Source organism: Gambusia affinis, linkage group LG24, assembly GCF_019740435.1.
Source record: "Gambusia affinis linkage group LG24, SWU_Gaff_1.0, whole genome shotgun sequence".
In the NCBI taxonomy this organism is placed as follows: Eukaryota; Metazoa; Chordata; class Actinopteri; order Cyprinodontiformes; family Poeciliidae; genus Gambusia; species Gambusia affinis.
In genome coordinates, this window is record NC_057891.1 from 922,981 (window position 1) to 946,042 (window position 23,062).

Consider the following 23,062-nt stretch of genomic DNA (forward strand, 5'->3'; position numbering starts at 1 on the left):
AGTAGGAGGAGGTTCAGTAGGTTCAGTAGGAGGAGGTTCAGTAGGAGGAGGTTTAGTAGGTGGAGGTTGAGTAGGAGGAGGAGGTTCAGTAGGTGGAGGAGGTTCAGTAGGTGGAGGTTGAGTAGGAGGAGGAGGTTCAGTAGGTGGAGGAGGTTCAGTAGGAGGAGGTTCAGTAGGTTCAGTAGGAGGAGGTTCAGTAGGTTCAGTAGGAGGAGGAGGTTCAGTAGGTGGAGGAGGTACAGTAGGTGGAGGAGGTTCAGTAGGAGGAGGTTCAGTAGGAGGAGGTTCAGTAGGAGGAGGTTCAGTAGGTTCAGTAGGAGGAGGTTCAGTAGGAGGAGGTTCAGTAGGAGGAGGTTCAGTAGGTTCAGTAGGAGGAGGTTCAGTAGGAGGAGGTTCAGTGGGTGGAGGAGGTTCAGTAGGAGGAGGTTCAGTAGGAGGAGGTTCAGTAGGTGGAGGTTCAGTAGGAGGAGGAGGTTCAGTAGGTGGAGGAGGTTCAGTAGGTGGAGGTTCAGTAGGTGGAGGAGGTTCAGTAGGTGGAGGTTCAGTGGGTGGAGGAGGTTCAGTAGGAGGAGGTTCAGTAGGTTCAGTAGGAGGAGGTTCAGTAGGTTCAGTAGGTGGAGGTTCAGTGGGTGGAGGAGGTTCAGTAGGTGGAGGTTCAGTAGGAGGAGGTTCAGTAGGAGGAGGTTCAGTAGGAGGAGGTTCAGTAGGTTCAGTAGGAGGAGGAGGTTCAGTAGGTGGAGGAGGTACAGTAGGTGGAGGAGGTTCAGTAGGAGGAGGTTCAGTAGGAGGAGGTTCAGTAGGTTCAGTAGGAGGAGGAGGTTCAGTAGGAGGAGGAGGTTCAGTAGGTGGAGGAGGTTCAGTAGGAGGTGGAGGTTCAGTAGGTGGAGGTTCAGTAGGAGGAGGTTTAGTAGGTGGAGGTTCAGTAGGAGGAGATGTCGGAGGAGCTGCTGCTGTTGCTGGTGGAGGTCTGAGCTCTCTTGATGTAAAGATTCAGCAGCTTCATCTGCAGAACAGAAGATGGAATTAAATGATGACGCGGCAAAACTTTAATAATAATATATTATAGATTTGCTGAGTCATGCTGTAATGATAACAGCTCTAAAATGTAAACAAGAGGATTGTGGGTAACGGTGTATCTCTTGATGAAACCGCTCAGTGGTTTGTCCCTCAGGTAGACAGATGCATTGTGGGTAGCGGCGTACCTTGCTGCCGGTCAGCTGGGACAGGTAGGGCTTGAGCTCCTCTCCGATGACGGCGTAGACGGCCACCAGGCAGAAGACGCTGGCCTTGCGGACGCTGCTCTCCGTGTTGTCGTAGCCCTGCAGCAGGCCGGGAACGACGTCCGGCAGCAGCTGCAGCAGCGGCTCCCTGCAGACGCGCTCCACCGCGCGAGTCTGCATCTTGATGGCCGCCAGGTTGACGGGGTAGTCGGTGGTCTGGACGATGGGGCACAGCACCTTGATGCACTGCTCCGGGTGGATGGAGCCGGCCAGGGCGGAGGCCGCCTCCTCAGCCGCACGCACCACCTGGAGGAGGAGGAGGAGGAGGAGGAGGAGGAGGAGAACGAGGAGGAGGAGGAAGAGGAGGACGAGGAGGAGCATCTTCGTTACAAACTGATCAAAAGTGACCTTAAGTACTTTAAACTTCAGGTTTTTCTGCAGTCTGAGTAGCAGCAAATGATGACATCATCATCATTTAAACTGCAGCAGCTGCAGCAGCTGCTGCAGTCACCTCTTTCTCACCTCTTTGTGAGAGTCCTTGTGAGCCTCCAGCGTCTTCATGATGGTCAGCTCTGCGTAGTTCTTGAACCGGGCCGGCTGGTTCCGCAGGATCTCCTTCAGAACCCGGAGCGCCAGCGCCCGGACCGAGTGCTGCGAGAGACGGAGCGGTTCACGACCAACTGACGGATCACTGATCTCTTTACGGCAAACAGTCCAGACATTTTGGACTTTGACCCTCAAAAACTGTAATTTTGTGTTTCACACAGGAAGTGGAAGATTTTAAGTTTACAAAATAAAACGCACCAACCAAAGTCCTAACATCAAACAGATTATGATAAATACTAATAATCTTATGTTAATTAAATTGCTCATTGCGAGTCGGAACCGGTCCGGTCCGGTTGGACTCACGTCTTTGTCGCCCAGCGTCTCCAGCAGCAGCAGCAGCAGGGTCTTGAAGTGTTCGTCCCACACCAGCAGGCTGTCCTGGCGGGCCACCTTCAGCAGCTCCAGCAGCGCCCCCCGCCTGTCCTCCTGCTCCCCGGTCTGGGACAGCTCCTTCAGCAGCTCCCCCACCAGCTCCAGCTGCTCCGCCGACCCGGCTGCGGCCACACAGAACCGCGTTAGGACGGAAAGCGGCGGTTGTGCTGAAGCTCTGGGTTGGGTTTGTTACCTGGAAAGCTCTTGGCGTTCTGTGTCTTGTTTTCTCCGCTCTCCTGCCGCCGGCCTGCAGAGGGAGCCAGAGTGAGACAGAGACAGACCCGGCGAGCCGCTACAGGACGTCTGGCTCACCGTCTCTCTGTGGCTCGGCGCCGTCCTCCGGGCCGGGCTTTTCCGGCGAGCCGTCTGTGTAGTTGTAGGGGTTGTAGTCCCTGAAGCGCGGCCCGGAGAACGACCGAGGCGAAGGCATGTTCAGCAGGGACGTCTTGTTGTCCAGAGCCGTCCGGCCGCCCTCCGTCATGTCGCCACAGTACCGGCGCTCTGGGTCCGATGCTGCCGCCACGCCGACCTGCATCAGAACAGACATGTGACGTCTAGATCCAGCCTGACGGGATGAGGCGGCGTCAACACACTGACCGTTCCGTCCCGCTTCACGTCCCGCCGCAGCGGCTCCACCAGCTCCTCCTGGCTGCGGAAGCTGAAGTTCTGGATGGCCTCAGAGACGCCGCGCAGGGATCCGTACAGATCCTCAGTGTTCAGGTTCTCACTGTCGTACTCCAGCATGCTGAAACAGAGGAACACGGGCTGAAGGCGCCGCAGCTGCTGCTGCTGCTACTGCAGGAGACACTGAATGGACATGGACACGTTCTTAGACATGGATCAGTGCTGGACTGTCCTCCTAACCACTGGACCTGTTTTCATTCAAACTGGACCACCAACTCTTCATTCTGCTCCAGGTCCAACAGTGATGGCACCACTGAAAAGCTAGCAGCGCTAACGCTAAGTTGCTAATCAGAAGCATTGCTAACCCTAAAGGGTTAATCATCAATATTAGATATAATATCAGTCATAATCATTATAGTATGTAACAGATGCTAATGCTACAGCGCTAAATTAAACCATGTCAAACATCTGTCGCCCTCTAGTGGATCACATTTGTCTTAACAGATGTTGAACCCTGGTCACCTCTAAAACGTTAGCTTAAAACTGAGCTCTGCTCTTAGCGCATTAGCCGCTTAGCGCCACCACTGGGTTGGTCCATGCCTAGGAAAGTCCAGGAACCTGGATGGACGATGATGAGGTCACAGACACCTGAGACACAAACAGGTGAGTCAAACAGACGATGGTTGGAGGGGGCGGGGTTACCTGGGAGAGTACGCTCGCCGTAAGGCCTTGAGGGAGGCAGAGGGAGGAAGAGGGGAGGGGAAGGGAGGAAGAGGAGGGTATTTGGAGAGGCCGTCGGCGCTCCAGCCCCACAGCCGACTGCAGGCGGGGGAGGGAGGAGACACACCAGGAAGGTTAGCGTCTGGGTCCTGACCGGAGGCCGGCCGGTCAGGACGTCCCGTTCTCACCTGGGGGAGAGGCCGCCGTGGTTGGTGGGCGAGGTCAGAGGGCTGCTGCGGCTGCCGGGGGGGCGGGGAGGCGTCCGGCCGGCTGAGTCGCCTGGAGCCGCCTGAAGCAAGCAGAAGGTCAAAGGTTATGGAGGAAACCTGCATCACAGCTGAGGGACGTTTCTTTAGTTAATTAATCAAAATTTAATTAACTTCAAATCCAGTTAATTTTTCTGCTGCTCTCATTTTAAAGATCTGAATAAAGACGTTTCCAGAGGTCATCAGAGGTCCTCAGAGGTCACCAGCACTATCTTCAGACTGACCCTGGTTTAGTTAGATTTGAAGGAGCCCTCCCTGTGGGGGGTGAAGACCGTTACCATGGCGATGCCGGCGCTGGCGCTCCTCAGGTGGCTGTGCAGCAGCTTGGTGGTTCCGTCCTGGAAGGTTTTGGGCAGCGCTCCCAGCAGCATGGTGAACTCTGGGGTGTTGAGCTCAAACAGGGCGATCAGAACCACCTGGGCCGCCTGCAAGACACAAACCGGACCGGCTGACTTCACCGGTTCCCTGTGCCTCCACCGGGGGGCGCCGCCGCCGGCCGGGCCTGGAGAACGGGTCAGAGCGAGTTAGACATGCAGCCAGAAAGGAAAGCAGCTTCCTCAGACGCATGCAGCAGCTGCAGAGAAACAGGAGCCTGGTTAGTGGCAGAGTCTGGTTCTGACCCGGTTAACGCCCTGGTTATTTGCCCCAGTTAATGCTCCATCCAGAGCCAGTTATTGCCCCGTCCAGGCCCGGTTAATGCCCCATTCATAAGCGGGTCATTTGCCCCGCTCATGCCGGCTCTACCTGCTTGCACCTCTCCTCCTGATGCCCCTCCCGGGGCAGAGAGGCGGTGGAGCTTCGGTCCTCACCTGCCCAGGTGTGGAGCGTCTGAGGGCGGAGAAACATTCATCGTCTCGTTGTCACCATCAGTTATTGATTATCTGAATGGTTATTGCTGCTGTTTTCTCCAGAGGATCAATAAATACATAATTTATCAAATGATTAAATGAGGTAAATAATAAAAATGTTTTTCAACAGCAATAGTTTTTATGCACATTGTTGATAAAATAATCTGTTTTCTGTTTCTATAAACTGTTTCTGTTAGTTTACTACATTTCCTTATTAATCTTAATTCTTCATGTTTTGTTTTTAACATTTTAATATTTTTGCTGCTGGATAAAATAATAAAATCTGTTTCTGTCTTTTTACCAGAATCTTTATTTTTATCCCAATGAGTTGTAAGGTTCTGAATCCTCCTGGCCCGGTCCAGGAGGATTCCCATGATGCAGTGCGGTACCTTGCGGACGTCGGCGCTCTTGGGCTCGGTGGTCCAGGTGATGATGCGTGAGACGGCCAGGCGCGTCTCGCTGGAGTTGACGAAGTCGGCCGGGTCCATCTGTCGGGCCAGAGCCTCGATGTAGCGCAGGATGGCCACCTTGACCTTCAGGTTGGGCGTCTGGGTCTGGTCCACGATGAAACGCATCAGGATGTTGAACTGCAGCTCCAGGGGGAACGAATCCCTGAAGCAGAAACAAAACTTTACACACATTCAGTTCTTCATATTGACTGGTTCAGAATAAATTCATTTTCATCATTTATTTATGCTACTTTAATAAAAGTCTAAACAAGCAATCAGCAGAAGGTTGCCTCTTTCAAAATAAAAGCCCCAGTTGGGCTATAACACAACCACCGTCAGGAAGCTGGTTCTGGTTCCGACCTGGTGACGTCCAGAGCCTTCTGGACCTTGGCCTGGACCGAGCCCAGCAGGTCGGCGCCCATCTTCTTCAGCAGCTGAGTGAGCAGGACGAAGAGCCAGTCCTGCAGGTCGTCCCGGTGCAGGACGATGAAGTCCACCAGCGTCTCCAGGAACATGCTGAACACCTGGCAGGTGAGGAAGAGGAGGGTCAGGCCTGGGATGAAGGTGACCATGAGCAGCTGCAGGGAGGAACCACTTACTCTCTGGGTTTGTTAGAGTCCACAGCAGAGAGCAACATGCAACAGAGAACAGCGGGTTAGTTCAAGATGCTTCCTGTCTCCAGTCCGACAGGAAGTGACATAGTTCTGCTTCCTGTCAGGAGGTCCTCACCTTGCTGTGAGGGTCTGCAAACATCCTGGTGAAGATCTCACAGAGTCTCTTCAGCTCCACACGGCTGGAAGCAAACAGAGTCTGTTCAGGTTCACACAGAAACAACAAGCTCTCTGATTGGCCGGCCTGCCAGGCCCCGCCCACCACAGCTGCCAATCAGAGGCTTCATCTCAGACTCTACTAATGTTTTCTACACTCCAGGTTGTTTTACAGTACAATGTTTGTTGTTGCTGATTGTTTCATATTCATGTTTTTAAAAAGCAACATTACGTATTAATTAGTATTTAAATGTAAATTAGGGTCGTCTGCAGTTAAAGCTTTTTCTTTGCTGACTCCCAGCTGCAGAGCCCACCTGAGCGTCCTCTGGCCCTTCAGCAAGTTCTGCAGGCCCAGCAGGCCCTCCTTCCTCTCCGACCAGTTGGAGCTGGCGCAGTGGTTCAGGACCTCCGCCACATCCTCCGTCTGCCGCAGGAAGTGGGGCCCGGCGCCGTTCCTGGAGCTGAAGGAGCGCTCGGAGCAGGCGCTGGAGGCGTCGCTGTTGGCGTCGTCGTCAGAGTAGATACCGGGAGACTCGAAGCGCCGCCGGACGGGCCGCCGCTGCAGGAGGAGAACCAGAGTGAGCAGGAAGCCTGACGACGGCCGGACAGACGGACATGCTGACGGACGGACGGAGAGTTTGGTGATGTGATGAAACGGTCTGTAAAACACGCTGCATGCAGGCACACAGGATCTACTACCTTACTACTCCTGGAGTCTCCCAACAGCTGGAAGTCATAAGAAACCTGACATCAGCGCCACAGGAGCTCAGATCAGACAGGAAGAGGAAAACTGCAGCTGCTTCCTACCAGAGCGTCGGCCACGGCCGCCTCCACCTCGGTGCCCGTGTTCAGGACCCGCATGGCGTTGACGGAGGCCGAGATCCGGGCCTGATGGGCCAGCCGGTCTGAGGAGGAAGAGACCCCAGGGTCAGACTGGACAGCAGCAGCATCATCATCATCACTGCAAAAACAGAATCTTACCAACTATTATTGTCTAGTTTCTACTGCAAACATCTAGAAATAAGACAGGAAAACACAGAAGTTTGTTTTCAGTCAATAATGTCTTAAAGAGGCAGAACTCTGTTTGTAAGTAACTATGATTCCTCCAGTTTTTATCAAAATTCTAAATATATATGACTTCAAAGAAATTTGACTTCTTAAAATGGGTCTCTGTCTCTTTAAGAAGCTCCTGCTCTTTCTAAAGCTCCGCCTCCAGGAAGTCATCCCAACATGGCTCCTCTATTAACCCTTTCTTTACCAGTGTGGCTGAGCAGCAGCTCTTTGCTAATTCACTTGGCTAGTCTGAAGGAGCACAGTGGGGGAGGAGCTACACCTTGAAGGCGGGGCTAGGTCCACCCAGGTGATTAGCAGCTGATTGGTTGCCATGGAGATTACAGGATTTCTCAAACATAAAGAAAGAATCAGAGCAACAATGCAGGAAAAACAATTAAACAAGTTGGAAAACTTAAAAAGCTGATTTGACAAAATACTGCCGCTTTAATACTGATAACAAAAATATTATAAGTGCCAGAAAAAGTAAAAGATTTTCATCAACACTAAGGAATTATTGACCTAAAACAAGCTGCTGTATCTTGATGGAAAGTTACTTTTACAATCAGTTTTGTCTTATTTCATGTGTAATCGGGTTGAATTGTTATTTATTTTCCATTTGGGGTCAATAAAGTATTTTTTTAAGATCTTTGCACTAGAAACCAGACAAACCACTTGGTGAGACTTTGTGATTTTACAGCCTTCGACCCAAAGCAACCAGGAACCAGGAGCAACTCAACCATCAGTAGAGATGCAACACGAGACGCATCCTGAAACCAGCAACAAGCCCAGGCATGGCTCCTGCTACTTTTAACCTTTGACCCCACAGCATGGGGCTGTTGACTCAGCCATGCAGGTAAAGGAGCATGAATGAATGAGGAGGTCAGAGGTCACCTGAGCAGCCCTCTGCAGAGGACAGGGCGCTGGTGGAACGGGAATGAGGCCGGCTGGCTGCAGGAGGAAACAAAAACCACAGCAGGTCCCTCACTCTGAGGCAGGAGGCGTCTAAAGCTGGCAGGACAGAGGGCCGTGGGGGGCCACACGGCGGGGGGCCGCAGTCAGGTACTCACCCAGCGGGGAGAAGCCCCTGGCGGGGCTGGTGTCGCGGCTGCTCTCGCGACTGGTCTCCCGGCTGCAGCCCTGACTCATGCTGGGCCGAGGGATCCGACTCCGGGCTGCAGAGTCCGGACGGAGAGAACAAGAGAGAACGAAGAGGAGGGAGAGAACAGGAGAGAACAAGAGAAGAGGACAGCGTTCATGCAGTGAGTTACAGAGGCTGGGTTAGACAGCAGGAGGACAAGATGGAGGAGGAGCATGCAGGATTGGTTCTAAACTGGTGGAGAAACCAGGAAACATGGCAACATGGCCAAGCGTCAGGAGGAGCTCCGCAGGGCTGCGTTCTCCTTCCTGTCAGCTTTCATCACTTCTGGCTTCATTTTACCAAGAAAAACAAAAAAACTGCAACAGTTTGCAGATGATATTCTGGTTTTCATAAAATATTTACTGAAATATAACATCTAGACATTAAAGATGCTTTTTTATTTGTGTCATTGATTAAAACTTTCTGAATATTATCTGCAGCCAAAATTAAAAATAATTGATCAAAATAATAAATAAAGAATCTGTCGTTCTCTGTGTGATGGATCTATAAAATAAATAAGTTTTACTTTCTGAAATGAGACAAGATAGTTTAAAAAGTAAAACTTTCTCATTGTATCAACCTGAATGTTTTAGTTTTTAGATGTTTTGGGGGAAAAGGTTCTAATGAATTTATGAATTTTATTAAACGCATAAAAACATAAAACTAAACAGTAAAAGAACAAAAACAAAATCTGATTAAATAAAAAACTGATTCAAGGTAAAATAAAGGAATTTGATTTTAATAAAACAAATTAAAAAAAATAAAATAATAGAACAAACATAAAATGAAACAAAACAATAAATAAAAAAATAAAATCAAAATCAAAATGTAAATATCAATGACAGAAAACTTAAAAGAAAAAGAAATAATAAAAGTAAAATACAATCAAATTTTTAAAAATTATTTCTTTAACTTAAAAATTTAATTTTAAATAAAAACATAAATGTTAAAAAATATTAGAATCACTGGAAATAGATCTAAAAATAATAAAATATTATAAGCTCTGGGCCTGTTGCCTAGCAACGGTTCTTACCGGCTGCGGTTCTGGACGGACTGGTCTCTCGGCTGCAGCCCTGGCTGCGGTGACCTCGGTGTCGCGTCTTGTCGCTCACGCTGCAGGGGGCGCCGTTGCCGCCTGCGGCGGGCCTCAGGATCCGGCCGTACGTGGAGCTGAGCAGGCGGCCCGGAGAACCGGACCGGCTGCCGGCTAAAACCAACAGAACCGGGTCAGAGTGGACCGGAACCACGAGCCGAGACGTCGGGTCTCTTCACTCACGCTGGGACTGAGAGACGACCTTCCCTCGGCTCCGGCCGTCTGTCGCCGTGGCACCGGTTCCGCCGTTCGTCCTCCTGGTCCGAACTCGCCCTGAGGATGAAGACAAGATGATGAAAGACGACCCGTGACCCCTGAGAGGTGGGCGGAGCCAGCGGGACGTTCTGGTTCTGACCCAGCGAAGCGTAGGATCCAGGAGGAAGAGCGGCGGCGGCGGCGCTGACGGCGGGCATCCTGCTGCGGGCGCTGGCGCTGGCGTTGACGTCGACGTCGCTGCGGGATCGCTGCAGAGTGGCTGGAGACGAGGCGGCTCCCGGCCTGTGGGGGGCGCCACCTGCAGGTCCAACAGCTTCCAGTTAGTTACTGTTCTGCACTTTTACAATATTCCTGTCTTTATTTAAATATGATAACATGATTTCAACAAAGTTTATTTACATTTTTGTTTAGATTTGGTTTGTTTTTATTGCAGTTAAACTGATTAACTTTATCTCTAACATCAGATCAGTGAGTTTTTATCACTACTGAAAGATGCTTAAGAATCATTTTTAATAATTTTAATTTGTACTTTTTGTTGTTTTTCTCTTTTCTTCTCTAATTGATTATTTAAAGATCAATATTTCTGAATGCTGGTCTGTAATGTTTGTTCCTCTGAATTAAAAAATTTTATATTATACTTCAATATAGTACTATATTACATTTAATTGTGATAAATTAAAATGCATATTACCAAAATAAAAACTGAAATAAATAAGTATTTTATGATTATATAGGAAGTATTATGCAATAAAATAATTAAATAGGATGAAAAAAGCAGGTTTAAATGTTTGAGGTGTGATGATGTTGACCTTGGTGTTGACCTTGGTGCTGACCTTGGTGCTGACCTCTGCTGCTGCTGCTTCCTGCTGAGCTCTTCATCGCCAGCGGCCGACTGAGGAGGAAGGAGTCCAGAGGGTTAGAGGCAGAAGGCTCCAACATGCAGACCCCAGGTGACCTTTGAACTCACTTCAGGCTCTCCTGAGACGAGGACGAGGAACGGTCGGAGGCCGGCAGCGACACCAGGGCGTCTCCGCTGCGCAGGTGGGCCTGCAGAGCTCTCTGATAGGCCGACTCCAGGCCCTGGAACAGAAGCTCCGCCTCCCGGCTGAAGTGACCCTGGTAGCTCCAGTAGCACCTGAGAGGTCAGAGGTCAGAGCGAGGCTTGTTCTTATTGGAGCTGCTGTGTTTGTGGAAGCTGCCTTACTTCCTGGCCACAGATCGAGCTTCAGCATCAGCATCATGGATCCCCTTCTTTATCGTCTCCATCAGCAACGCTCCATGTCTGAGAGAGAGAGAGAGAGAGAGAAAGAGAGAGAAATGACAGATGTTAAGTAATCTCCTTTAAAATATGTAAATGAATTCACAGACAGTGAAATCCCAGTGAAATGACATGATGAGGCCTTCAGGCCTCCGAACATCATGACTCTGCCTCCACCGAGCTTCACCACCATCTATCTCTAATGAACCCAACCAGACTCTGAGTTTGACTCTCTGGTTCTGATTGGACTCTGACGGGTCGATGGCGACAGAGAGCCGCTCAGGTTCAGCTCAGGTTTCCCCCGGTGGTTCCCATCGCCATGGAAACGGCTGAGGTGGAGCCCGTCTGGGCCGAGTGTCAGGTTTCCTCAGGGGGAGGTGGAGATGTGTGTGTGTGTATGTGTGTGTGTGTGTGTGCGCATGTGTGTGTGTGTGTGTGTGTGTACCTGTCCAGGCTGCTGGTCTGCCACTCCTGCAGAATCAGGTCCACAAACTCAAAGCAGCGTCTGGAAAACAAGACAGGAAAAGTTTGTGGAAGGAAAACAGCTTCAGAAAACTAAAAATAAATAGGACATTTATTTATTTTTATCATTTCAAAACAAATTATTATCAAAACAAAATGATAAAAATTGGTAAGAGAATTATTATTATTAAATTATTGTAACAATCAAATATTACTAATTAATATTAAATATTGTACATGAACAGAATTAAAAACATAAACAAATGTTTTAAAATGTATTTTAAACCAAAAAAGTACATTTTTTTATACATGAAACAAAATCATAAGTAATTCAATAAAATACATTTTATATATAGATAGAAAATTAAGCAGCAAAAAAATCCAGATATATATTAATTTAACAATACTTGGAATATAATAATTGAAGACAGAAATCAAAGTGTTTCTGTGTAAGAACAGATAAATGTAGAGGGGAATCCAGTCTGACCTTCTGACAGCCACAGACTTGGAGGAGCAGCTGCTGCTGATGATGGGGACGAGGCGAGGACAGTGTGTGTGCTGCAGGACCAGAGCAGAAAGAAAAGCTGCAGCAGGTTTCATGGATCAGAACCAGGCTGCAGTGGAAAGGAGGTTCCTGTTCATGAAGGTTCTGGAGCCTCACAGAGAGCGGTGCTGCTTCTTTAAACTATCATAAGATTCCAGGCTGATCCATCCCATTCTGAGCTGTTTTAGGGTCTCCGTCACTTTAAATCCTAATTACTTTTGTTCTGCTTTACAGCTTTGAAAAGCAGAAGAGGAGCCTCCTGCATAGCCAACCAGGAAGCACAGACTGCTTTCTGGATGGTAATTCAACAACAAAACTCTTGTCTTTTCCAGCAGCCATTGTACAGCAAATACAGCAGAAAAACCAGCTGACCAAACCTGCTGGAGATCAGCTTAGGTTGCTAGGTAACGGTGCAGCGCGACAATATTGAGGAGGTTTTTGAAGTGGTTCATTTTCCAGACACTAAAAAACATGAACTTATTACCAAAGTACATCTGGTGTTTTTTAGATCTTGTTCTGTTTCTAGAAGCGTCAGAGACAGAAACATGTAAAAAGTGAATTTTGCGCAGCAAGGCCACTTTAAGACGCGATGACCAGAAACAGGAAGTGTGGGTCGTACTCTGAGGATGAGGCGGATGGCGGCCACGCCCGACGTGGCCATGACTTTGGCACTGTTGGGCACCAGGTTGAGGAGGGGAGGCATGATGGCCTCGGCGGCGTGGTCGAAGCGGCTGCCCAGCACCGCCGACAGGTGGCTGCAGGCGACAGGAGGTGTTACTAATCAGGGGACGGAGGAGCTCTAGAGGTGAAAGGTCGCGGCCTCACCCCAGCGTGATGCAGGCCTCCCGGACCACCTGAGACCGCAGGTCTTTGGCAGACAGCTTGAAGGACGCCTCCAGGAGCCGCAGCTGCTGCAGAAAGCAGTCGAACTCCAGCGCTCCAGCCAGCAGCAGCGAGCGAAGCTTCTTCAGCTGAGGAGAGACGAGGCGGAGGTCAGAGGTCAGAGGAACAACACACCCTCCACACAGAGACGAGGTGAAGACGGCTTACGGCGGCCACTCTCAGCTCCCAGTCCTTCTTATCATCCGACAAAACGTCCCGGATCTTCGTCATGGCCTCCTCCACCTCCCGGTTGGAGTGGATCTGGCGGAGGAAACGCCACAGCTGAGATTTAACGGAGCGAGGCTTCAGGGAGCAGAAGAAGTCTTACCTGAACTGTGGGAACGTCCTCAAAGGCTTGGATGAAATCCTCCTCATCCACAGCTCCTGCACTCGACCCGTCCCGCCCTGCAGGACAGAGAGCCTCGTAAAACACGGCCGACACGTGAACAAGTGGGGCGGAACCGGTTCCGGTTCTGACCTGCAGACTTGCTGCTGGAGGCTGAGGATGGCCGTCGGAACGAGCCCATGCTCACCGCCTTCCTCCCAGACACAGAGGCTGCTCTGGACGAGGAACGGCCGCCGTCCACCGACTCATCGTCCTCAAAGGTTTTATCTGGAAGACAAACAACAAGGAGCGTTTTAACACCAGATGATCCGGTCGACCCGGTTCTACTGGAACCAGAACATCTGCTCCACCTCCAGCTGCTGTGGTTCTGAGTCAAACCAGCCTGTTCCCCTCCTGGCCTGTGGGGGCGCTGCACCAACAACCACTGAAGGAAACCACACAAAAACCTCTGAAGACACTGAGAGCAACTTCCTTCTTCACCAGATGGAAACAAGATGGAGGCGTCAGATTTTAGTATTGGAGGATTTCTCTTTAGTCTTTGGCTGAAGACCAGGAGACATTTCTGCTGCTAGCGCTAGGCTAGCACGTTAGCTTTGGCTGGATTTACCCAGAATGCCCTGCGCTGTAGTCCACATCCTGATTTTGGAGCCTCGGTGTTCAAACCAAACCAGAGTTCACTTCAACTGGACCCAGACTGAGGTTTGTAGGACCAGAATTAGCTTAGCATTCACACCTCATCAACTGAACTGGTTTCAAACGAACTGGAGTTGTGTTGAAGTGAACTGAACAGGCCTGGTGTGAATGAACCCTGTAGCTGTGTGGGTCCCAGCAGGCGGGCCGAGGCCTCTCTGCTGAGCTCCAGCAGATTCCTGAGATTCCTGCAGAACAATTAGTCCAGTGTTGAAGAACCAGAACTACTGCCCAGGACGGTTCTGATGCATGCAGTGAAGCTGGACAGGATGGGATTCCTGAACTGATGGAGGGTCAGCTGGGGGCAGCAGAGCATGTTCTCTGGTCATCAGGACATAAACACATCAGGCTCTGAACACGAGCCACTTTACCGCCCAGAGCAGAACCTGCCTGCAAGAAATCGATCCTGTTCCATTATTCACACAGCCAGACTGAGACAACACATCAGCAGGTCAAAGCCACCGAGCGTCACCAGGAGAACATCGGTTCTGTCCAGACAGAACCTTCCACTGAGTCTGCTGTCAAACCAGAACCGCTCCATTTCAGTCTGATCAGTTCTGACTAGGCTGAGCTGTTTTAGGGCCTCTGTCACTTTAAATCCAAACAAGCAGCTGCTGGCCACGCCCCCAACTCAACTTTACACTCACACGTGAAAATGGCTGCAAACAGATCCACAATTATACAACCAGACATCTTTGAAAAGCAGAAGTAGAGCCTCCTGCACAGCCAATCAGAAGTGGTTTCCAGTCAACAACAAAACTCTAATCTCTTCCAGCAGCCATTGCACATTGCATACATTGGGAAGCCAGCTGTATGTTGCTAGGTAGCAAGCTGGGCTTCACTGGGGTTGCTAGGTAACGGGCAGTGCCTTCTGATTTGAGGCTTTACATTCAGGAGTTTTTTAAATGGCTCATTTTCCAGACACCATGAACTTCATCCAGAAAACATCTGGTTGGTTTTTCAGCTGCTTTTAGAAACAGTGGAAACCAAATGGAAGCACAAAAATGTCCCCTTTGAGTTTCCATATTTTAGAGTTTCCTCCTGTAGATTAAAGCTCACAACTTTCAGCATGAAGCCGACAGAAGTTCTACAGAACCAGAACCGACAACACGGATCAGGTTGTTAGACGAAAAACAGAGAAATGATCCTGCAGGTCAACACAGGATGAGCTCACCAACCACCCAGAACCAGAACCAGAACCAGAACCAGACCCAGACCCAGACCCAGATCCAAAACTAGACCCAGAACCAGAACCAGACCCAAAACCAGACCCAGAACCAGAACCAGTTCCAGACGCAGACCCAGAACCAGACCCAGTCCGGTCCATTAGAATCCTGTTGGCTCCAGCTGATCTGGGAGCAGCTTCCTCCTCACACCCTGAATCATCCTCCCAACAATCAGGCTCCGCCCCCTCAGCCCGGCTTCCTGCCTGGTTCTGATGCAGAGGAAGAGGAGCAGCTTACAGGAGCAGATCCTCCTGCAGACCAGCTTCCTCAGCATGCCGGCGCCGTCCGCTCCGTCTCACATCTGGGCCGCTGCAGCACAGAAACCCGGAGGAGGGAGCCGCAGCCTGATGGCTCCAACCAGACCACAAACACTCCTCCTCTTCCTCCTCTTCCTCCTCGTCCTCCGATTCTCTCCACACAGGATGGAGGAAGACGACGGAGGATGGAGGAGAGCAGGAAGAGGAGGGGCCAATCAGAGGAGGGGGCGGAGTCAGAGAGGACGGAGCAGCAAAGTGATGAGTCAGCAGAAAAATGATTCAAAATATTTCTTTGCAACTGATTATATTTACTGCCATTAAAGAATTAAATTAATGACCTTAAAATATTTAACTAGGCTAAAAATAGAACATCTGAAATAAAAGTTGATTTTAAATATTTTAACTATTAAAAGCATTTAATTAAACTAAAAATAATAAAAGTTTAAATATTTTAAAGTATGTTATACTTATATTTATTGTGTTTCTATGTAAAGTTTCCAGTTTGGCAATAAAGCTGATTCACTGTAACCAATTCTACCTAAGAGTATAGATAAAGTTGATTGATTGTTATAATATAATAAATGACACAATAAGATAATAAAATGTTAAATAAAACTAACATTAAATAAAAACAGTCATAAATCGAGTCACAGTGAGTCTTGAAGGGAAACATTCACACAGGTGCTTTAATGTAGCTAAATGTTTGGTATTAATCAGGGGGGTTCAAAGTGTGGCTCCGGGGCCATTTGTGGCCCTCAGAATGATTCTGGGCGGTCCCTGAGAACATTTAAAGAATCATCTAAATGTGAAGTTTTCACTGATGCCAGGCCGTTCAAAACAAGATATAATACAAATATTAACATGGTAAATGTAAGGTGCAACACAAAGCTTCAATTTAATTTAATTTATTAGTAATATTGACTAAAAACATCCTGTGGCTTTTACTAAAACTGAGATTCTGCCATTTAATCAACTGACAAAGTAAAACTAAATGAAGCCACATTCTAATCTAGAAAAAGATAATAAAGTTCCAGTTTATTTGTAAATGTTAGATCAGGTCAGTTCACCTGTTGTTTTGGTCACTTTTGGTTTCTTTATTATTTATTTTATGCTGGTTATTAAACTCCTAATTGTGCTGATTAAAAAAAATCAAAATTGTATTTACATGTTTGGCCAAGTTTGTGAAGCTATTGATATATTTTATTGAGCTGTACTGGAGCAGAGTTAGAATATAAATATTATCATTCAGAACATTTTATGTCTGGGTTTAAAAGAAAAAACACAGACGACGCGCAGCGGGACGACGCGCAGCAGCTGCAGCCCTCTGAATGCACAGTCAGAACCAAACACAATCGGGTCATTTCAGAACTCCGGTTCCCAGCTGAACTGTGCGGTCCCGTTCAGCAGCTCCGGTTCTGATGGAGCCTGACAGCTGCCTTTAATCCTCCTCCGTCTCAGACATTCCTCTGATTCACTCAGCCGGGTCAGGCTCAGAACCAGGAGAACCAGGACCAACTGGATCTCTCCGTTATCCAGCAGGCGGTACCGGCCCGCGGCTCCACACAGAGAACAGCTGCAGGTTCTGTTCCTGTCTGGATGAGAGGCGGCTTGTGACTCCCAGAGATCCTCCAGGAGGAACCAGACAAAAGCTCTTCCTGTTCCACCAGCAGCTCGTTCACCTCTGAACCTTCTGATCCCACAGGAAGCGGGTCAGAATCTGGACCGGCTCGGATGAACGAGGAGTCCAAAGGAGAGATCCTGATGATCAGTTGGCTTGACATGAATAGGAGGATTTACCTGTGGAGGAAAGCTCCTCTTCGCTCCGTCCTCTTCCTCCTCTGCTGCCTCCCTGTCTTGTGACTGTGAGGACGACAGCTGACACCACTCCTACAAAATAAAAGCCTCAGCTGCGCTGTGGGCTTGGCCCAGTTTGAACTTCCTGTTAGCAGATGTGTGTGTGTGTGTGTGTGTGTGTGTGTGTGTCCCAGACAACAGGACAAGAACTTGGACTGTTCCCATTGAGCTGGAGGAAGAAGGACGACGTTCTCCAGGATTCAGACCAGGAAGACAAACTGTAACTTTATATATTTAATCACACTGTATTATATTACACAGCATCATAATCTATAACACTGGTTGTATCATATTTTATCAGGTCGTACTGTATCTTACTGTATAGAATCACATCTTATCATTTTATTTTCTATCATGTTCTCTATGTATTAGAGCTCATATTTTAATTATCTCTAATTATATTATGTATCTACCACATTGTATCACATTGTATTATATTGTATCATATTGTATCATATTGTATTATATTGTATTATATTGTATCATATTGTATCATATTGTATTATATTGCAACAAATCATATTACATAAATTCATATTTCGTATCATATTTCAGAGAAGAGGATCACACCTGGGACACTTTGACTCAGATTGGGTTCCACCAAGCAGCCGACCCAGAACCCAGAACCCAGAACCTCCAGTGGCTGATCAGCAGTTCTTACCTGACAGAGGAGACGGCACCATGACCCCTGACCTCTGGACCTCATCGAACTTACTGAAGATCATGTTGAGCCTGCAGAGCCACAAACAGAATAATCAGCAGCAACACGCTGAGGCCTGCAGGCTGACCTCAGAACCTGGGACAGAATCTAAACGGGTCAAAGTCTCGGAGCGGGAACTCTGAGACGGACGAAACAGTAGACAATAAAAGACACGGGGTCAAGGGTCAGACAGGAAGAGGAAGACTGATTCTGATCTGAGCCTGAGACAGAAACACGGGACAATTGGTCCGTTATCTGAGGATGGAGAACAACAATCTGACAGTCCCTGAACGCACCGTGACTGAGGCACAGCTAAAACCACAGGGTGAGGAGTCCCTGAATGCACCATGAGTCCCTGAACGCACCGTGATTGAGGCAGCCCTTTCTTCCCCAGGTCGATTCTCACTCGCTCTCCTACGTGGCGGTAGATCTCCACCAGGCAGAACATGGCAGCATCACGGACCTTCACACCAACATGGAGACACACAGCAGGAATTTAACTCCATACAGGAGAAATTTATTCAAACTAAAATGTGTTTTCAGTGTTTATGGTTCAGCTAAATCAAAGTCTAACTCAGAGGCCTCTGAACTGTAAGTTCAGGGTTTTGTTGCTGAGAGATTCAGGAAGTGAGGCGGGTGGGCTCGGCTTCCTGTCCAGAACAGGAAGTCAGACTCTGGTGATGACAGATATCTGCAGCCAATCAGGACGCAGAAACTCTGAGACCAACCTGACGGTCCAAGAGGACACCAGGGGCCTGACCCAGCAGGAAAACAAACGTTTCATCACTGCAGTGTTTTTGTTTCACCAGCAGAGGGCGCTCCACTACGAATAAAACCTGATTTATTATTCTTTAAAGAAAAATAAATAAGATATGTAAATAATAATATTAGCCCTTTGAAAATAAAATTTAAATGTTAAATTCTACAAATTCATACAGAAAAATAATATTTGGTAAAACACATAACAATAAGAACTGATAGATATGACAAAACTGAGGAAAATAAAATGTGTAAAATATATATATTTTTAATGAATAGAAAAAATAACTTTTTGAAAAAAATATCAAAAGAGGTCAAAAATATAAAGCAATTTTTTAAAATTAAATAATAATCATAAAATCAATAGCTAAATCAAAAACAAACCATAATAATATAAAATAGAAAATTATAATAGAAACACACAGAGGAAAATAGCAAAACAATGTGGATATTTTAAATGAACCCAGCTCTAAACATGCAGTTTAAATTAGCCCCATTAGCTCCTCTGGAGTTAAACTGGAGCTCCAGACCAAATGAAACCAGTTCAGCACTGGAGGAACTGGAACCAGTGGCCTCAGAGGACTGGGTCGTACCTGACTGGTCGGGTCTCCCAGCAGGTTGCAGATGTGAGGAACGATTTTATTCAGCGTCAGACTCTGAGAGCCAAACCTGGAAGACACAGCGCAGGGCTCTAACACACACAGACCGCTTTACAGGTCAGAGGTCAGGGGTCGCACACTCACACGTTGAGGGTGGAGATGAGGCAGAGGCAGAGTCCCTCTCTGGTCCGGGTGTTCTTGTGCTTGAACCCTCCCATCATGCGCTCCCAGACGTACTGCAGACACAGCAGAGGGTCAGAGCCTCACCTGGACAGGAAGTGGCGTCCAGCCGCTGCAGCTACCTGAGGGTTGGCCGACTGGTCCATGACCTTCAGCAGCAGCGCCTGGTCCTGCTCCCGCACCTGGTCCTTCGAGTCGCCCAGCCGGTCCATCAGGCTGGGCAGGACTGGGAGAGATGTATGAAGGATAAGAGACAACATTTGGAATATTTTCTCATGCTTTTTATTGATAAATATTATCTTGGATTATTTTTGTCCAAATTCCACATGAATCTAAGTTTCAGTGTTTTAAATGTGGCATTACTGACTTTTTAAAAATGATTGATTACATTTTAATATGTTGTTTATGTGGCACATTTATTTAATTCATTACTTTTCTTTTTATTTATATATATATTATAATTAATGGTGTATATTGAAAAAAAAAATTTTATTCATGTTTCCTTTATTAAATATATATTTTATTATATTTCATGCCTTGTATTTTCTAATTTCTGTATTATTTTTATTGATTATAATTAATGCTAAATATTGAATTAATTTATTTTTCTGTTTTTATTTGCTGTATATTATTTCAAACTAGCTATTTATATTATTTTATTCAACAATAATATATTGTTTTTTTATTAATTGTATTGACCTTATTTAATTCACATCGTCATTCTCACATTTTTACTCTAAATGTTATTTTACTAAACTGATTTCAGTTTAACTTATATTCTGTCATATCTTAGCTCTTATTTTCTACTTCTTATTTTAATATAATTCTACTCTGTATTTATACTTTCGGTCCAGTGACAATATTATCCTCACCTGTTCCCACCTGAGTCCTGAACCTCTCCTGCAGCCGGTCCACCAGAGCCGACAGAACCTCCATCCCCAGCAGAACCACCTGAGAGGAAAACACGCCGACATAAAGCAGGAAACACCCACATCCCACCACAGCCAATCAGAATGCAGCTCAGCCGCTAAGGATCCTGGGTACTCAGCAGTTAACTGGGAGAAACGGCAAGAAACTACAAACGCAACCGAACAACCTGCTTTAAATCAGCGGATTCAACAGAAGAAGGAGAGACGAGGCGGACTGTGGCTGAAACAGGAGATCTGGGTCGGAACCGTGACTGAGGAGGAAGCTCGCTCCGCACTAGAACCGCCACCGGAACCGCCCCACCAGCTTTCCTTGTCTTGGGGTGGACCGGGAGTCTCAATGAACGACTAGTGAGAGTCTCCCTGCTGACACCGTATCAACACATCCGCATCACCTGAGCGCATGCGCTCGGGGAAAGGTGCAATTTTTGGAGCAATGGCTCAAAATTCAAGAGATTTTACCGAACAATGCCGTGAACACTGCCCCATGTGGTCAACAGCGGTGTTACATCACACATCTATACTGTATAAAAATTTACATTTTTGCCACAATATATTGATTTCAGAAATAAAACTGTAATAAAATTCTGGAAATTAATTTAGAAATTGACGTTTGCTGTGCAAAGAGCAGCTACAATGTACTGTTAATGAAATTCAGCACATTTCTTCACAAAATATCCAGAAGTTACTAAAAAAGATTTCATTCAACAGAAGCTGGACAGGACGAGAAAAGCATAAGGCCGGGAATCGAACCGTCAACCTGTGGCACCACAAAATCTCAGACATTAAAATTAATTTAAAAACCCCATGTATTTTATTATGTTGTAAATTTGCTGTGGGAAAAATTACAGTCAGTTTTTTTCCTACAAAGTCATGAATTTGTAAAATGTTGTTAGAAATTCGAGGCTTTATTCTCAGAAAACTAATTATTTTAAATTGTAAATTTACAACTTTTGAACATCAGGGTATTTTTCTAGAAAATATGTGAAATTAACTGAGAATTTCTGAATATTTTCGGAACAAATGTAATCCTCAGTGACCAATAATTTGAGTTTCTTTCATCTAGAGGAGGCGTGTTGACGGAGTGGTGAATATTAGCGATATCAACAGGAGTCCAAGAATGATGCTGATGGAGACTTTTTACTATTAATCAGGGAAAAGTTTCTTAATTTTCTTACAATGGAGAATATTGACAACACAAAGTGTTTGTCTTTTTATAACCAGTTCAATATTCAGTAGAAACATGTTTATCCAGAGACTTTTACTGAATAATTGACCTAAATTTAATTTATTGAACTTTGATCCAAATCCTGCTCTTTCAACTCAGGATAAATTGGTTTGATTGAGCCCAGAAGAAATGGAAAACTAAATGTTTTCTTCTAATTTTTAGATCTATTCAGCATTTATTTAAAATGATTAAATAAACCACAGGCGTCAGTAGGTGGCGCTGCAGGCCGGAGGATGAGCCCGTTCTGACGGTTCCTCCTGTGAATCAGAGGGAAGGAAACTAAAACTGGGTCGATGTAAAATAAGCTCTGGGGAGCCGCTGGGTTCTACCGGCCCATCAGACCCGGTTCTGACCCAGCTGCTCACCCACAGTTAGATCTGGGTTCAGATCTGGACTCTGATTCACTGAACTGGTTCTGGAGCTGCTTTACATTAATCCTCCAACCAGCTGTAATCTAACCTGAAGCTCCTCAGATTCTGATTCATTTAATTCAATAATCCATCAAACCCTCTGCTAATCCAGCTCCTTAGTTTCTGCTGCAGTCCTCCCAGAACCTCCCAGAACCACTTTACCCAATCAGAGTAAAGTGGGTGAAAAGAAAGGCCTGCCGCACTTTTCAGTGTTTAACTAGACGATGGCACGTTTCCTCCCTGCTGACCCGGTTCGACCCGAGTCCCAAACTCACCTTGTAGTTGCTGGAGTTGACCCAGGAGCTGGCCAGGGCGTCCACCATCCTGTCCAGCAGGTTCTGGTCCTGGTCCAGCCCGGGACAGCGGTCCGGGTGGAGCAGCAGTTCAGTGATCTCCGGCCCCACCTGCAGCCGCCGGCCCAAGTCTTTCTGCAGAACCAGGTCCAGCAGGTCCTCCATGCTGCTCATCTTCTCCTCCTCGTCCTCCTCCATGTCTGGCTGTCTCCTCTGGTTCTGGTTCTGGTCCGGTTCTGGTTCTGGTTAACAAGGTGAGATGAGGGTGCTCTTCATTCTCCCTCCACCCTGAAACAGAAACATTTCCCCCTGAATCTGGACTCACAGGCTGGAGTTAAACACTCATTAACAGCTGGTTGCCAAGTAACCTGCCAGGTAAACACATTTCACCCTGGGTAATGACTTACAGGTTCTAGCTAACAATCTTTATCTGGTTTAACACTAACTAAACTGGTTAGCAGGTTAACCAGCAGCTTCACGGGTTTTACCCTGAATCTGGACTCACAGGCAGGATCTAACATATATGCTGCGGTCTGTGGTTTGATACTAACCGCTGGTTAGCAGCTCAATCAGCAGGTTAACCACAGAACAGCTAGCTGTGGCTGCTAACTGAGCGGCTAACAGCTTCGGTATGAAACACTGCTGCTAAGACCCAGAGCTAACCGGGATACCGAACCTCACCTGGGGTCCACAGCGGTTCTGTTAGCGGTACCTACCTCTCTGAGTGGGTTAGTTATTTCGTTATTGACCCGGTAACCGGTTCCCGAGTGTCTCACCGGATGGACCGACCCGTTCCCTGGAAAAAAGCAGCCAGGAAAGGCGATGCTGCCTCTGGCCACAATCTACCGTTACTTCACTTTATGACTAGCAGTTCCTGTTAAAGTCCAAATACTGACAAATCTGTCTATTTCACTCCGGAAGAATTTGAACTTAATCATTACCGTCAGCTTAGGGTAAATACCCGGAGGATAACGAGATTTTTTATAAAACTTTAAACATTTTAGCCTGCAGTGAAAGGAGCCGCAGAACGACGACGCCTGGTGGTTCAACTGGTACACTGCACTCTAAATGAAGCG

At 47.3% G+C, this 23,062-nt stretch overlaps 1 protein-coding gene and 1 non-coding gene across 14 annotated transcripts; one reads left to right on the forward strand and one right to left on the reverse strand.

Moving 5' to 3' along the window:
- Nucleotides 1-831: 831 nt before the first annotated feature.
- LOC122826975 (CLIP-associating protein 1-A-like) lies at nucleotides 832-22,980 on the reverse strand. Of its 13 annotated transcripts, none has more exons than XM_044109408.1 (42): nucleotides 22,703-22,980; nucleotides 21,969-22,274; nucleotides 20,002-20,080; nucleotides 19,252-19,355; nucleotides 19,094-19,185; nucleotides 18,944-19,019; nucleotides 17,957-18,054; nucleotides 17,553-17,623; nucleotides 16,835-16,924; nucleotides 12,997-13,131; nucleotides 12,847-12,923; nucleotides 12,687-12,779; nucleotides 12,462-12,607; nucleotides 12,256-12,391; nucleotides 11,580-11,650; nucleotides 11,076-11,135; nucleotides 10,577-10,654; nucleotides 10,340-10,507; nucleotides 10,218-10,264; nucleotides 9,512-9,670; nucleotides 9,340-9,429; nucleotides 9,097-9,270; nucleotides 7,993-8,097; nucleotides 7,817-7,873; nucleotides 6,680-6,777; nucleotides 6,572-6,598; nucleotides 6,187-6,431; nucleotides 5,835-5,898; nucleotides 5,705-5,707; nucleotides 5,466-5,629; nucleotides 5,046-5,268; nucleotides 4,553-4,636; nucleotides 4,087-4,233; nucleotides 3,731-3,831; nucleotides 3,525-3,641; nucleotides 2,796-2,943; nucleotides 2,511-2,727; nucleotides 2,392-2,445; nucleotides 2,130-2,320; nucleotides 1,743-1,871; nucleotides 1,203-1,526; nucleotides 832-1,003 (listed from the first exon to the last, which is right to left on the reverse strand). In XM_044109408.1, the coding sequence occupies exons 2-42, from the start codon at nucleotides 22,182-22,184 to the stop codon at nucleotides 920-922; spliced, it is 4,842 nt and encodes a 1,613-aa protein (XP_043965343.1). In that variant the 5' UTR covers nucleotides 22,185-22,274; nucleotides 22,703-22,980; the 3' UTR covers nucleotides 832-919. The 13 variants fall into 13 exon arrangements, with proteins under 13 accessions (XP_043965343.1, XP_043965341.1, XP_043965342.1 ...); XM_044109406.1 differs by having other exon boundaries at nucleotides 10,194-10,264; XM_044109407.1 differs by having other exon boundaries at nucleotides 10,206-10,264; nucleotides 22,703-22,979.
- On the forward strand, nucleotides 20,362-20,491 carry LOC122827504. The gene has a single exon (XR_006370086.1). It is a non-coding gene; the product is annotated as a U4atac minor spliceosomal RNA (small nuclear RNA).
- Nucleotides 22,981-23,062: the final 82 nt, after the last annotated feature.